Source organism: Oncorhynchus gorbuscha, linkage group LG22, assembly GCF_021184085.1.
Source record: "Oncorhynchus gorbuscha isolate QuinsamMale2020 ecotype Even-year linkage group LG22, OgorEven_v1.0, whole genome shotgun sequence".
Taxonomy (NCBI): domain Eukaryota; kingdom Metazoa; phylum Chordata; class Actinopteri; order Salmoniformes; family Salmonidae; genus Oncorhynchus; species Oncorhynchus gorbuscha.
The window spans coordinates 2,265,944-2,281,183 of record NC_060194.1 but is presented as its reverse complement, the minus strand read 5'-3'; the positions used below and the strand labels follow the sequence as shown (position 1 = coordinate 2,281,183).

Here is a 15,240-nt window from a genome sequence, read left to right as displayed (position 1 = left end):
TCGTCCGTTTCCAGGTACAACAGTCATTTACAACATTAACAATGTCTACACTGTATTTCTGATCAATTTGATGTTTTTTTAATGGACAAAAAATTTGCTTTTCTTTCAAAAACAAGGACAAAAACAAGGACATTTCTAAGTGACCCCAAACTTTTGGATGTCATGTCCAAGGCCTGGTGATTGGATATTAGTCCTCTGATCAGATTATCTGACAGTGAACTCCATGTTACAGTGATATCACATGATGGATGCCAGGAATCTAATACAGAGAAACCTGTTCGTAACAACTAACCAGCTCAGAGAGACAAAAATGAGTAAAAGTACAGAAAACCTCAATCTCCAAGTTTCTCCTCCTGTTCTCTAGCGAATTGTGAGACTGGCTTTAGAATACTTCATTGTCAATTTTGTGAGAAACACAAAGTGCCCAGTTTGCTGCCTAACGAACACGACCCATGTGGCATTTTTCCTAGCATGAGTCCTTTAAGTGTATCACTGTAACTCAAACACCAGTAACAAAGACCTGTTGTAAAAATTAACATCAGGTGTCAGTGTTGTAGTACTTGTTGTAGACTGAGACCGTCTCGACACCACATATTGAGTGTCTTTGTCTTGTTTCAGATACATTTGACTCGTTCTTGACTTGGTCTCGGACAATGAGGACTTGTCATTTATTCCCGAGACCAGCCAAGACCAGATAAGGGAGTCACCATTGAGACCAGGGTCTCGACCTCCATATTCAATTTGATAAAAACATACAAAATAAAAGACAATATTAAACAAATGAAATACAGCACAACACATATTGCACAGGCAAACATAAATTTACACAAAACACAGTCAACTAAAACAAACATTCTTCATTACAAAAATCATCTTTCCCCTGCCTGAACTGCCCTAGATACACTAACACATCTATTCTAAATGTATTTTTGAGATTATTCCAAACAACAAAACTAAAGGCTAACGTACGTAGGAAATTAACGGCTGCTTTACATAACTCTTTAGACACCTAAGGAGTTAACCAACCCTGTGAAGTAGTAGTAAGGTGCAAGGGAATTAACGGCTGCTTTACATAACTCTTTAGACACCAAAGGAGTCTCCAGAGTTAACCAACCATGTGAACGGGTTTGATAACATGTCATTTTAAATCTTAACAGTGAAGGTTTGTGGAAGTTTGTGGTGCAGGGCTTTGTAAACAAAACGTGCCTAATGATGTGATCTACGTTACTTCAGAGGTCCAGCCAACCTTTTGGTAAAGAATACAGTGATGAGTAATCAAACTAAGGGAGGTATGAAAAACGGCATCCAAGGTGTTTAAGAGTAGAGACAGCTGCACTTTGACAAATAGTATCAATGATCAGTATGAACAAGAACAGGTAGAAGGGTTGCTCTGCTTGCTGTTGACTAGAGACAAGATCTTTGACAAATAGTATCAACTATCAGTATGAACAGGTAGAAGGGTTGCTCTGCTTCCTGTTGACTAGAGAGACAAGATCTTTGACAAATAATATCACCATATTCAAGAAAAGGTAGAAGGGTTGCTCTGCTTCCTGTTGACTAGAGAGACAAGATCTTTGACAAATAATATCACCATATTCAAGAACAGGTAGAAGGGTTGCTCTGCTTCCTGTTGACTAGAGAGACAAGATCTTTGACAAATAATATCACCATATTCAAGAACAGGTAGAAGGGTTGCTCTGCTTCCTGTTGACTAGAGAGACAAGATCTTTGACAAATAATATCACCATATTCAAGAACAGGTAGAAGGGTTGCTCTGCTTCCTGTTGACTAGAGAGACAAGATCTTTGACAAATAATATCACCATATTCAAGAACAGGTAGAAGGGTTGCTCTGCTTCCTGTTGACTAGAGAGACAAGATCTTTGACAAATAATATCACCATATTCAAGAACAGGTAGAAGGGTTGCTCTGCTTCCTGTTGACTAGAGAGACAAGATCTTTGACAAATAATATCACCATATTCAAGAACAGGTAGAAGGGTTGCTCTGCTTCCTGTTGACTAGAGAGACAAGATCTTTGACAAATAATATCACCATATTCAAGAACAGACCAGAGCGAGACAAGCTCATTTGTATGTTTTTTTTAAACAATATATCATTGACACTCCAAATATCAAGGTATTTGTATGCAGGGATAACGTTTGATTATAGAACCATCCGATGAGTGAATATGTAATCAATCTTACGAGAACAATATGTCTTTTAGTTTTGCCAGTATTAAGCACGCACAAAATCGGGCTGTAGCCTTGTCCCGGGCAGGTCATAATAGTACCATACCTTGGTCGTATTCATAATAGTACCATACGCATATATACTTAACAAAAATATGAACGCAACATGCAACAATTTCAAAGATTTTACTGAGTTACAGTTCATATAGGAAAATCAGTCATTTGAAATAAATAAATTAGGTTCTTATCTATGGATTTCACATGACTGGGCAGGGGCGCAGCCATAGGTTGACCTGGGAGTGCATAGGCCCACCCACTCGGGAGGCAGTCCCAGCCAATCAGAATTAGTTTTCCCCCACAAAAGGACTTTATTACAGACAGAAATAACCCTCCGTTTCATCAGCTGTCCGGTTGGCTGGTCTGACTATCCCGTAGGTGAAAAAGGCGGTCCTGGGCTAGCGTGGTTACCACATGGTCTGCAGTTGTGAGGCTGGTTGGACGTAATGCTAAATTCTCTAAAGCAATACTGGACATTTTGATCTCTTATTATGGTGGTGATATGAAACAATTACAATCATGGTCTTGAACTGGACTAGATGGTCTCGAACACAACACTGTCAGGTGTCTCACAGCTGAGCAAATATAATGGGATGCGGACACACACAGGGAACATTAAAAGGAATGAGACCCTTCATCTACTTCCCCAGAGTCAGATGAACTTGTGGATACCATGTTTATGTCTCTGTGTCCAGTATGAAGGAAGTAGTTTTGTGAGCCAATGCTAACTAGTGTCAGCTCATTTAATGGAAGCCCATAGACTTCCAGTCATTGCACTAACGCTAGTTAGCAATTGCGCTAACGCTGGTTAGCAATTGCGCTAACGCTGGTTAGCAATTGCGCTAACGCTAGTTAGCAATTGCGCTAACGCTGGTTAGCAATTTCCTTCAAACCGCAGACATATAAATGGTATCCATCAGTTCATCTGACTCTGGGGAAGTAGATCAAGTGTCCCTTTACGGGGAGTATTCAATACAAGCCATATCGTGAGCTCTCACACACACACACACACACACACACACACACACACACACACACACACACACACACACACACACACACACACACACACACACACACACACACACACACACACACACACACACACACACACACACACACACACACACACACACACACACACACATTACACAGAAACAATGTGTTGATAATGCAACAGAGCTCCTACCTTACAGTCATACTGCTCCATAAGTGGGCCCCTATAAGTGAGAGAACAGACATTTTATTGGTCAACATGTTCTGTCCAATAGGCTGTTTATCAGCTACCTGTTCGAGCCGTCTACAGTAGAACGCTCAGCTGTGAAAAAGGTTTAATACCCATATTGCTTCTATTACAGGATTGGCTAGGGACTATGGTTAAGGGGTCCATTTGGGATTCAGATTGCAAAGCAGAGTGAGACAGTCACTTCCATTTCATTTTCAGAACTACAGGATTGGCTAGGGACTATGGTTAAGGGGTCCATTTGGGATTCAGATTGCAAAGCAGAGTGAGACAGTCACTTCCATTTCATTTTCAGAACTACAGGATTGGCTAGGGACTATGGTTAAGGGGTCCATTTGGGATTCAGATTGCAAAGCAGCCCAGAGTGAGACAGTCACTTCCATTTCCTGGTGGCAGTATTTCTATTTATGAAGGATCCTCTTCCTGGGGTCCAGCAACTTTAAGGCAGTTATATACAATTTAAAATATTACGTGACATTATATTTCATAACACTTTTCGCAACACATTAAGTGTTTTCCCTCTACTCCCACATATCTACAATACAAAATCCATGTCTACGTGTGTGTAGAGTGTGTGTGTGTGCCTGTGTGTGTGTAGAGTGTGTAGAGTGTGTAGAGTGTGTGTCTGTGCCTGTGTGTGTGTGTGTGTAGAGTGTGTAGAGTGTGTAGAGTGTGTGTCTGTGCCTGTGTGTGTCTCATCATAGTCCCGCTTTTCCATAAGGAAAAATCTGATTTTACTGCTTGCATCAGTTCCCTGATGTGGAGCTCCATGTAGCACTGTGCGCCTCTCATACTCTGCTCTGGACTTGGGGATTGTGAAGAGACCTCTGGTGACATGTCTTGTGGGGTTTGTCCGAGCTGTGTGCTAGTAGTTTAAAAACAGACAGCTCGGTGCATTCAGCATGTCAATTCTTCTTACAAAAACAAGTAGTGATGAATTTAATCTCTCCTCCACTTTGATTCATGAAAGATTGACATGCATATTATTAGTGTTAGCTCTCGAGTGTACATTTAAGGGCCACCCGTGTTGCCCTGTTCTGAGACAAATGTAATTTTTTCTCTCTTTGCACCTGACCACATGACTGGACAGTAGTGTGACAAAACTAGGGCCTGTAGGACCTGCCTTGTTGATAATGTTGTTAAGGCAGAGTAGCACTTTATAATGGACAGACTTTCCACATCTTAGCTAATAGTTGCATCAACATGTTTTGACCATGACAGTTTACAATCTAGAGTTACTCCAAGAAGTTTAGTCACCTTAACTTGCTCAATTTCCACATTATTCATTACAATATTTAGTTGAGGTTTGGGGATTAGTGAATGATTTGTCGCAAATACAAGGCATTTAGTTTTATACATATTTGGGACTAACCTATTCCTTGCCACCCATTCTGAAACTGACTGCTGCTCATGTTAAGTGTTGCAGTAATTTCACTCACTTTAGAAGCTGACATGTATAGTGTTGAGTCACCCGCATAACATAGACACTTTACTCAAAGCCAGTGGCATGACATTAGTAAAAATGGAACACAGTAAGGGGCCTAGACAGCTGCCCTGGGGAATTCCTGATTCTACCTGGATTATGTTGGAGAGGATTCCATTAAAGAACATCCTCTGTGTTCTGTTAGACAGGTAACTCTTTATCCACAATATAGCAGGGGTATAAATCTATTAAAAAAACGTTTTTCCAGCAGCAGACTATGATCGATAATGTCAAAAGCCATATGAAGTCCAATAAAACAGCTCCCACAATATTTTTTATCATGCATCACTCACAGCCAATCATCAGTCATTTGTGTAAGTGCCGTGCATGTTGAATGTCCTTCCCTATATGTGTGCTGAATGTCTGTTGTCAATTTGTTTACTGTAAAATAGCATTGTATCTGGTCAAAAACAATTTCTTTTCTTTTTTAATAAGGGTTGGTAACAGGCTGATTGGTTAGCTATTTGAGCCAGTAAAGGAATTCCAGGAATTCAGGATTACAGCCAGAAATTTAAAATGATAATGCTTGTCTTTCATAAATTGGTCAGTTATACTTGGATGTGTAGTGTTGGCATTTGTTGATGACATATCACGCCTAAATGTGCTAATATTGCAGATTTAAAAAAGGATTAAAGTAGTTGGTAATATCAGTGGGGTTTGTGATAAATGAGCCATCTGATTCAATCAATTATGGAGCGGAGTTTGCCTTTTTACCCAAAATGTTAAGGTGCTCCAAAGCTTTTGCATTTGTTTCATAGTATAGTTTCTTCTTTTTATTCAGTTCAGTCACATGATTTCTCAATTTGCAATATGTTTGCCAATTGGTTGTGCAGCCAGACTTATTTGCCATTCCTTTTGCCTCATCCCTCTCATTCATACAGTGTTTTAGTACCTCATCAATCCACAGGGATTTAACAGTTTTTACAGTAATTTCCTTAATCGGTGCATACTTATTAGTAACTGAAATAAGTGTGTCAAATGCAGCATCTGGTTGCTCCTCATTACACACCACAGACAAGCAAATATTCTTTACATTATCAACATATGAATCACTACAAAACGTATTGTATGACCTCTTATACACTATATTATGCCCAGCCTTTGGAACTCTGGTTTTCCTAGATATGGCTACTATATTGTGATCACTACATTCTATGGATTTGGATGCTTTAAAGAAGATTTCTGCAGCGTTAGTAAAGATGTTATCAATACATGAGTGATGCAGCGGTCTAAGGCACTGTATCTCAGTGATAGAGGCTTCACTACAGACCCTGGTTCGATTCCAGGCTGTATCACAACAGGCCGTGATTGGGATAAGAATTTGTTCTTAACTGACTTGCCTAGTTAAATAAAGGTAAAATAAAACATTTAAAAAATGTGATGACTTCATTCCTGTGTGTAACTACCCTGGTATGTTAACTGAGAACATGAACCAGGTTGCTGTTGTTTGTAACTTTCTCTTGAGTGGGCAGCTTGATGAAAGCCAGTCAATTTTAAGGTCACCCAGAAAATATAACACATACATTATGAACCACTTCACACACATTATCCAGATACTGACTGTTAACACTTGGTGGTCTATAGCAGCTTGCCACCAGAATGGGCTATAGGTGAGGCAGGTGAATCTGCAGCCATATTAATTCAACAGTATTTAAAATGAGATCCACTCTAAGCTTTACAGGAATGTGGCTCTGAATATAGACCGCTTCACTGCCCCCCCATGGGCATTTCTGTCATTTCTGTAGATGTTATAACCATTTATTGTACTGGGCTTCTAGGTAGTCAATATAATTCAAGAACGTGGTGTAACAAGGGGCTTGTTTTGGACAAGGGGCTTACAGTGTAGGGTGAAGTTGCCCCGAGATGCTGATCTTCTGCCAGTTTAGCATTTTTCCAACTAATGATTAAGGTTAGGATTGGGGCAGAGGAAACTAATCCAAGATCTGTACCTAGGGGAAACTTCACCCTGGAGCAGGGGATTAATGCTTTTGTTATTATACCCAGCTGGGTTGTGCAACAACAGGCAGCTTGAAACAAAGCACGGTGATGTTCATTATGCAACCAAACAGCAAAAACTGACAAACAGAGACGACATGGGCAAAAAAAAAAAAAAAAAAAAGTGGTTTCCATTGCCTTTTTAAAACGTTTCAATTGTGTGCCCCAATGAACACAGCCCAGAACTACCATTTCATTACTTGGATTTGAATTGATATGCATACAGTAACAGTCAAAAGTTGACAAACCTACTCATTCAAGGGTTTTTCTTTATTTTTACTATTTTCTACATTGTTGAATAATAGTGAAGACATAAAAACTATGAAATAACATATGGAATGATGTAGTGACAAAATAAGGGTCAGAAGTTTACATACACTTAGGTTGGAGTCATTAAAACTACATTTTCAACGACTCCACACATTTCTTGTTAACAAACTATAGTTTTGGAAAGTCGGTTAGGACATCTACTTTGTGCGTGACACAAGTCATTTTTCCAACAATTGTTTACAGACAGATTACTTGATTATTTGACAGATTATTTGATACTCACTGTATCACAATTCCAGTGGGTCAGAACTTTACATACACTAAGTTGACTGTGCCTTTAAACAACTTGGAAAATTCCAGAAAACGATGTCATGGCTTTAGAAGCTTCTAATAGGCTAACTGACATAATTTGAGTCAATTGTAGATGTACCTGTGGATGTATTTCAAGGCCTACCTTCAAACTCAGTGCCTCTTTGCTTGACATCAAGGGAAAATCAAAAGAAATCAGCCAAGACCTCATCCTCGGGAGCAATTTCCAAACGCCTGAAGGTACCATGTTCATCTGTACAAACAATAGTACGCAAGTATAAACACCATGGGACCACGCAGCCGTCCTACCGCTCAGGAAGGAGACGTGTTCTGTCTCCTAGAGATGAACGTACTTTGGTGCGAAAAGTGCAAATCAATCCCAGAACAGCAAAGGATCTTGTGAAGATGCTGGAGAAAACAGGTACAAAAGTATCTATAGCCACAGTAAAACAAGTCATATATCAACCTAACCTGCTCAGCCAGGAGGAAACAACTGCTCCAAAACCGCCATCAAAAAATACAGACTACGGTTTGCAACTGCACATGGGGACAAAGATCATACTTTTTGGAGAAATGTCCTCTGGTCTGATGAAACAAAAATAGAACTGTTTAGCCATAATGACCATCGCTAAGTTTGGAGGGAAAAGGGTTAGGCTTGCAAGCCGAAGAACATCATCCCAACCGTGAAGCACGGGGGTGCAGGAGAGACTGGTCCACTTCACAAAATAGATGGCATCATGAGGATTGAAAATTATGTGGATATATTGAAGCAATATCTCAAGACATCAGTCAGGAAGTTAAAGCTTGGTCGCAAATGGGTCTTCCAAATGAACAATGACCCCAAGCATACTTCCAAAGTGGTGGTAAAATGGCTTAAGGACAAGAAAGGCAATGTATTGGAGTGGCCATCACAAAGCCCTGACCTCAGTCCTATAGAACATTCAAAAACTTGAATGTGTAATGAACATGAGAGGAGACAGAGCACTGGTTTCAAGCGCAGGGCGCAGCAGGTGTTTATTGAAAAGGACCACAGGAGGAGGCAGGTAGCTGGGTCAAGGGGCAGACAGGTCATACACAAGGGGTCCAAAAGGGAAACAGTACAAGGGAAAGGCTAGTAACGTAGTCCGGGAGATCAGGCAATAGATAACAGGAATTCCGATAGGCTAAAGTACAGGCAGGGAATAGGCTAAAGGTGTCGTTAGTGAGGCAGGCAAAAGCTATCATACATGGGAGGAGAAAAATCACGGGAAAACAGAGTTCCGAAAGCTGTGTGTCACAAAACAAACAATAGTGATTGGGTGCAAAAAACTGAACTAAATAGTGTGTGAAAATGACATACAGGTGTGTGAACAGGTGATCAGAATTCAGGTGATTGGGATCTGGAGTGAACTGCGTTCAGGGGATCTAGTTGTTCTAGAGTGTGAGCTGGAAAGTGGGCTGGAAAGTGAGCTGCGTTCAGGGGATCTACGTGTTTGAGGGTGTGAGTTAGAAGCAGACGTTACAGAATGAGTAGCTGTGTCCAAACCTTTTTGACTGGTACTGTATATACAATGTCTTAGGAAAATATTTGGACCCATTGACTTTTTAGACATTTTGGTACGTTACACCCTTAATCTAAAACAGTTGACATTTTTAAAAAGTATTCAAACCCTTTGCTATGAGACTCGAAATTGAGCTCAGGTGCATCCTGTTTCCATTGATCTTCCTTGAGATGTTTTTACAACTTGATTGGAGTCCACCTGTGGTAAATTCCAGTGATTGGACATGATTTGGAAAGGCACACACCTGTCTATATAAGGTCCCACAGTTGACCGTGCAAGTCAGAGCAAAAACCAAGCCATGAGGTCGAAGGAATTGTAAAATGGATTCTTAAATGGAACACGTTTGTAACCACCAAGACTCTTCCTAGAGCTGGCCGCCTGGCCAAACTGAGCAATTGGGGGAGAAGGGCCTTGGTCAGGGAGGTGACCAAGAACCAGATGGTCACCCTGACAGAGCTCTAGAGTTCCTCTGTGGAGATGGGAGAACCCTCCAGAAGGACAACCATCTCTGCAGCACTCCACCAATGAGGCCTTTATGGGAGAGTGACACTCCTCAGTGATCTTTTTGGCCTTCCTGTGACATCGGGTGGTGTAGGTGTCCTGGAGGGCAGGTAGTTTGCCTCCAGCGATGCGTTAGGCAGACCACACCAACCTCTGGAGAGCCCTGCGGTTGCGGGCGGTGCAGTTGCCGTACCAGGTAGCGATACAGCCCTACAGGATGCTCTCAATTGTGCATCTGTAAAAGTTTCTGAGGGTTTTAGGTGCCAAGTCAAATTTCTTTAGCCTCTTGAGTCACCGTCTCAGTGAATTCGTCAATGTTAATTCGACAACGCTACCCGGAATAGATCTCAGTCTGCGTGATCAAAACAATCTTGAAGCGTGGATCTGTTGCTGTCATGACGCAAGTTTCGCTATGCTGTCAAATCCTCCCACGTTTGTAGTTTGACCAGCTGTTCTCAGCAACTGATATTTTTTTATTAGCTTGTTTGGTAGCAAAAAAAATATTTACCTAGTTTCTAGTCTAGTGTTTGATATTCAACGTGATTTCCTCGTAATGAACAGTGCCGAGTGTCCTGACGAAAAGGCAAACTTTTCTAGCCATACCAGGCAAAATCAGGAAATATTAGCTCATTTGGATTTAAATGGATGTATCCAAGTAAATGTAAATAGACTACAGCTACTTTGCTTTTACTTTGGCTGCAGAGGTCGTGACTGTGTTAGCCGTAGCTAAGCAAGGGATGAACGACTGGGTCGCATCCATAAATACCGAACTAATCGAATGAACGACTGGGTCGTGTCTCTAGCAACCAAAAGATGAGAAAGCAGAATGAAAAAAAAAAGAATTTGAAAGAATTTGCTTCTAAAGAAGAACATATAAATGGAAAAAAAAGTATTTATATCACTAAATGTGTGCTTTCATATTTTGGGGGGGGCAGCTGTGGTATAAGAGGGATAAGCGCCTCAGTTCTGTATAATACCAGCAGGTAACCTAGCAGTTAATAGCATTGGGCCAGTAACTGAAAGGTTGCTGGTTTGAATCCGAGCCGACAAGGTGAAAAATCTATCAATATGCCTGTGAACAAGGCACTTAACCCTAATTGCTCCTGTAAGTCGCTCTGGCTAAATGACTAAACATTTAAACAAACAAACGCCGATGTTCTATACATTACCTTGGAAAAATGAACTCTGCAAAGGGATTCTGCGCTGTCCATTATTTCCAAGGTAATGTACAGAACATCGGCGTTTATCCCTTAAATATTGAGCGATGCACTACATACCTTTAGAGAAAGAGACACATCTGGAGAGAGCCACATCTTTAACAAGCAGCACTGTCCTCATCAGAGCCAAGGAAAGGGCAAGAAGACAGTACGCTCTATAGGAACTGAGGGCCACAAACCTAGAGGATCAGAAAAAAACAAAGTCACCATGGGTCTTTTATCTGTCTTTTATCTCTCGTCCTGATGCCATGTCGTGAGCTTGCACTGTACATGGAGAAGAATTAAACACATCATTAAGGATTGCAGCTAACTAACCAAATAACCAAGTCACAAAATGAAACAGACAAACATATTTGTCAAGGTTTTACTGCTAACCTACAAAGCATTACATGGGCTTGCTCCTACCTAATCTCTCTGATTTGGTCCTGCTGTACATACGTACGCTACGGTCACAAGACGAAGGCCTCCTAATTGTCCCTAGAATTTCTAAGCAAACAGCTGGAGGCAGGGCTTTCTCCTATAGAGCTCAATTTTTATGGAATGGTCTGCCTACCCTCGGTCTCAACCTTTAAGTCTTTACTGAAGACTCATCTCTTCAGTGGGTCATATGATTGAGTGTAGTCTGGCCCAGGAGTGTGAAGGTGAATGGAGAGGCTCTGGAGCAACGAACTGCCCTTGCTGTCTCTGCCTGGCTGGATCCCCTCTTTCCACTGGGATTCTCTGCCTCTAACCCTATTACAGGGGCTGAGTCACTGGCTTACTGGTGCTCTTTCATGCCGTCCCTAGGAGGGGTGCGTCACTTGAGTGGGTTGAGTCACTGACGTGATCTGACTGGGTTGGCGCCCCCCCTTGGGTTATGCCGTGGCGGAGATCTTTGTGGGCTATACTCGGCCTTGTCTCAGGATTGTAAGTTGGTGGTTGAAGATACCCCTCTAGTGGTGTTGGGGCTATGCTTTGGCAAAGTGTGTGGGGTTATATCCTTCAAGTTTGGCCCTGTCTGGGGGTATCATCGGATGGGGCCACAGTGTCTCCTGACCCCTCCTGTCTCAGCCTCCAGTATTTATGCTGCAGTAGTTTGTGTTGGGGGGCTAGGGTCAGTTTGTTATATCTGGAGTACTTCTGTCTTATCTGGTGTCCTGTGTGAATTTAAGTATGCTCTCTCTAATTCTTTCTTTCTCTCGGAGAACCTGAGCCCTAGGACCATGCCTCAGGACTACCTGGCCTGATGACTCCTTGCTGTCCCCAGTCCACCTAGCCGTGCTGCTGCTCCAGTTTAAACCGTTCTGCCTGCGGCTATGGAACCCTGACCTGTTCACCGGACGTGCCACCTGTCCCAGACCTGCTGTTTTCAACTCTCTAGAGACAGCAGGAGCGGTAGAGATACTCTTAATGATCGGCTATGAAAAGCCAACTGACATTTACTCCTGAGGTGCTGACTTGCTGCACCCTCGACAACTACTGTGATTATTATTATTTGACCATGCTGGTCATTTATGAACATTTGAACATCTTGGCCATGTTCTGTTATAATCTCCACCCGGCACAGCCAGAAGAGGCCTGGCCACCCCTCATAGCCTGATTCCTCTCTAGGTTTCTTCCTAGGTTTTGGCCTTTCTAGAGAGTTTTTCCTAGCCGCCATGCTTGTACACCTGCATTGCTTGCTGTTTGGGGTTTTAGGCTGGGTTTCTGTACAGCACTTTGAGATATCAGCTGATGTAAGAAGGGCTTGATAAATACATTTAATTTGATGATTAGATATTGAGAAGTGATTAGTTGTATAAACCTGATGTTGGGCTAAGCGAGAGAAATGCATTACACATGATCATCACCCTTCTGAAAAAAGATTGCAGTATAACTGCAGTACAAAGCAGTTATTCTGCAATTACTGCATCCAAAATACCAGTCAACTGCAGTTATTGCACTTTTACTGCAGTTTCAAAACTGCAATCTTTTTTTGTAAGGGCAATATGCATTCAATACCACTCAATGCCCTTCACTGTAAAACCGTGACTATGGAAACCTCTCTTTAACTTTCTCTCTTCTGTTCCCATTTTCTAGTCATAACATGCCTTGTTTTTGTGTTGTTGAAGTTGAGTTAAACTTGCTTGGCCAAGGTAATAGCACAGCTATAGTCTTTACACGTTCATAATCCTTGCAACAGCCTACTGTGAGGAACAAAACAGGACTTGAGCATTTGCATTATTGCATAAAATGTCCTGCAGACATAATTAATTTTAAGAATAATTTATAAGTGGGAAAGGACAGTTGCTTATTCAATGCATAACACTAATAGGCACGCACGTGCACACGCACAGAGTCGATCTTGTTGTTGTTCCCACTCCCTATCCAACACAAATTATGAACTTGTCATTATACACAGCCAGGTCATTTTTTATTTAACCTTTATTTAACTATTCAAGTCAGTTAAGAACAAATTCTTATTTACACTGACGGGCTACCGATGTCCAAACCCTAACGACGCTGGGCCAATTGTGCGCCGCCCAATGGGACTCCCAATCACGGCCGGTTGTGATACAGCCTGGAATTGAACCAGGGTCTGTAGTGACGCATCTAGCACTGATATGCAGTGTCGTAGACCGCTGCGCCACTCGGGAGTCATGATATTGCATCATATTGCAATTGCATTCAATATGCACTCATTCCAGATCAAATATCTTATTTGTTAATCATGATACCGTAGGCTATAATATACACTACATTTCACCACAATTCGAATTTTATAGATATGCTATAATAATAGAGAGAAGCATTTGTAAAAGTACTCAATGGTTTCAATAGGTCGTTTTCAACGACGGACACATCATTTCCACCACGTCATGCTTACCAGTACACAGCAGTGGTGGCAGCAAAGAGTGTCGTGGTCCTAAAAGGTTTATTCCAGTTGATCACGTTTGAAATGCGACAGTCCGCTATAACAGCCTGCTCTTCCTCGTGCCCAGCCGCCGCCATCGCCCCACCTGAGTGTCTAGCCCTGGCCAGACTCACCGCTGCAGCCTCCGGCGCCGCCACTACGGCAGCATCCTCGTGTCGATTCTGACGTGGGGAGAGAGACTATAAGGACTCGCCTGGTGCCCAATCGGATGACGCATGTCGCGCATCTGAGTCAAGTGTGGAGCCTAATGTAATTCGGTTCAGTCAAGTCGTTCTGATAAAAACCCTTCCCATATGGTTTATGCTGGTTAGCTGACAACAACAACAGCATAGTGCTACCAAAAATAAAGTGATGTTCATTTCGATGGAAGTAACTGTGTAGTTTGTACCATCTGACGTTATTTTTTTATTTCCAGTAGGAGAGTAGCCTACATGATACATACCTTCTAATGTTGGTAGTAACCATCTGGATGTTAGCTAGCCCAAGATGTACTCAAAAGGAGGCTGACGTTACTCCCTAAGGTCCAAGGACCGTATATGTTATTTTCAGAGGTAGACTGGATCTGGCAGCCAAAACGGGCCAAATACTCCCATCTTTACGTGAATCGATTCTTAATTGCGATATGGTTCTAGAAACATAAAGCACTTTACTTTCCAATCACATCAAAAATAATTTCACAAGTGCAAAATATACACTTACTGTACACAGTAGCAGTGCGTGGGTAAAATCACTGGGGAAGACAAAACCAGAAAAAAAAGCAAAAAATTACAAGCTACTGTATGTGTTATAATAAATGTGTTGTTTGCTCTATAAATCCTGTTAGTACATATGCCACCTTGATATGTAGGACTAAGGCAGAGACTAAGGCATAAGAAGACACAGTGGCAGAATAAATTCAACCACGCCTTTATTTCATCACAAAGCCAGAGAGCAACCTCTGTCTGGTGATGTCCACAAAGCATACTGCATGTAACAAACAGTTACATGACCTACAGCATGGTCAAGCAAGTTCATGTTTTCGAACTACTAAATAACTATTGATTTAGAACCACAGGGTTTAGCGCACGTCTCAAAGAAAACAGGAGCTGCCTCCACTATTCCGGCACCATTTCAACTGACCTATGCTTAGTCTAATACAGTGACAACTAAAAGAAACCAAAAACAATTTAGTCCAATCAACATAAGCTAAAAAATTATTTGGCTGTGTGTGTGTGTGTGTGTGTGTGTGTGTGTGTGTGTGTGTGTGTGTGTGTGTGTGTGTGTGTGTGTGTGTGTGTGTGTGTGTGTGTGTGTGTGTGTGTGTGTGTGTGTGTGTGTGTGTGTGTGTGTGTGTGTGTGTGTGTGTGTGTGTGTGTGTGTGTGTGTGTGTGTGTGTGTGTGTGTGTGTGTGTGTGTGTGTGTGTGTGTGTGTGTGTGTGTGTGTGTGTGCAAATTGAAGAAAAAAAACATGCTGACTCACCCTAGAGCAACTCCAATGCCATTCTCTTTCATGTTGCTGAAACAGTCTATGACTCAATACATGCTTTTAGTTGTTGTTGGCT

The 15,240-nt window shown here is 41.8% G+C and overlaps 1 protein-coding gene across 2 annotated transcripts in view; it reads right to left on the bottom strand.

Moving 5' to 3' along the window:
* retreg1 (reticulophagy regulator 1) overlaps positions 1 to 14,164 on the bottom strand; it is a 65,599-nt gene extending 51,435 nt beyond the window's left edge. Inside the window, exons 1-4 of one of the 2 annotated variants that reach the window (XM_046321723.1) lie at positions 14,142 to 14,164; positions 13,652 to 13,860; positions 10,867 to 10,985; positions 3,437 to 3,467 (exon numbers count right to left, since the gene is read on the bottom strand). In XM_046321723.1, coding sequence (XP_046177679.1) covers positions 3,437 to 3,467; positions 10,867 to 10,985; positions 13,652 to 13,776 — 275 coding nt within the window. In that variant the 5' untranslated portion in view covers positions 13,777 to 13,860; positions 14,142 to 14,164. Of the gene's footprint in view, positions 1 to 3,436; positions 3,468 to 10,866; positions 10,986 to 13,651; positions 13,913 to 14,141 lie in introns of those variants that run through there. The other variant, XM_046321722.1, reaches the window with a different exon arrangement.
* Between the last annotated feature and the right edge of the window lie 1,076 nt (positions 14,165 to 15,240).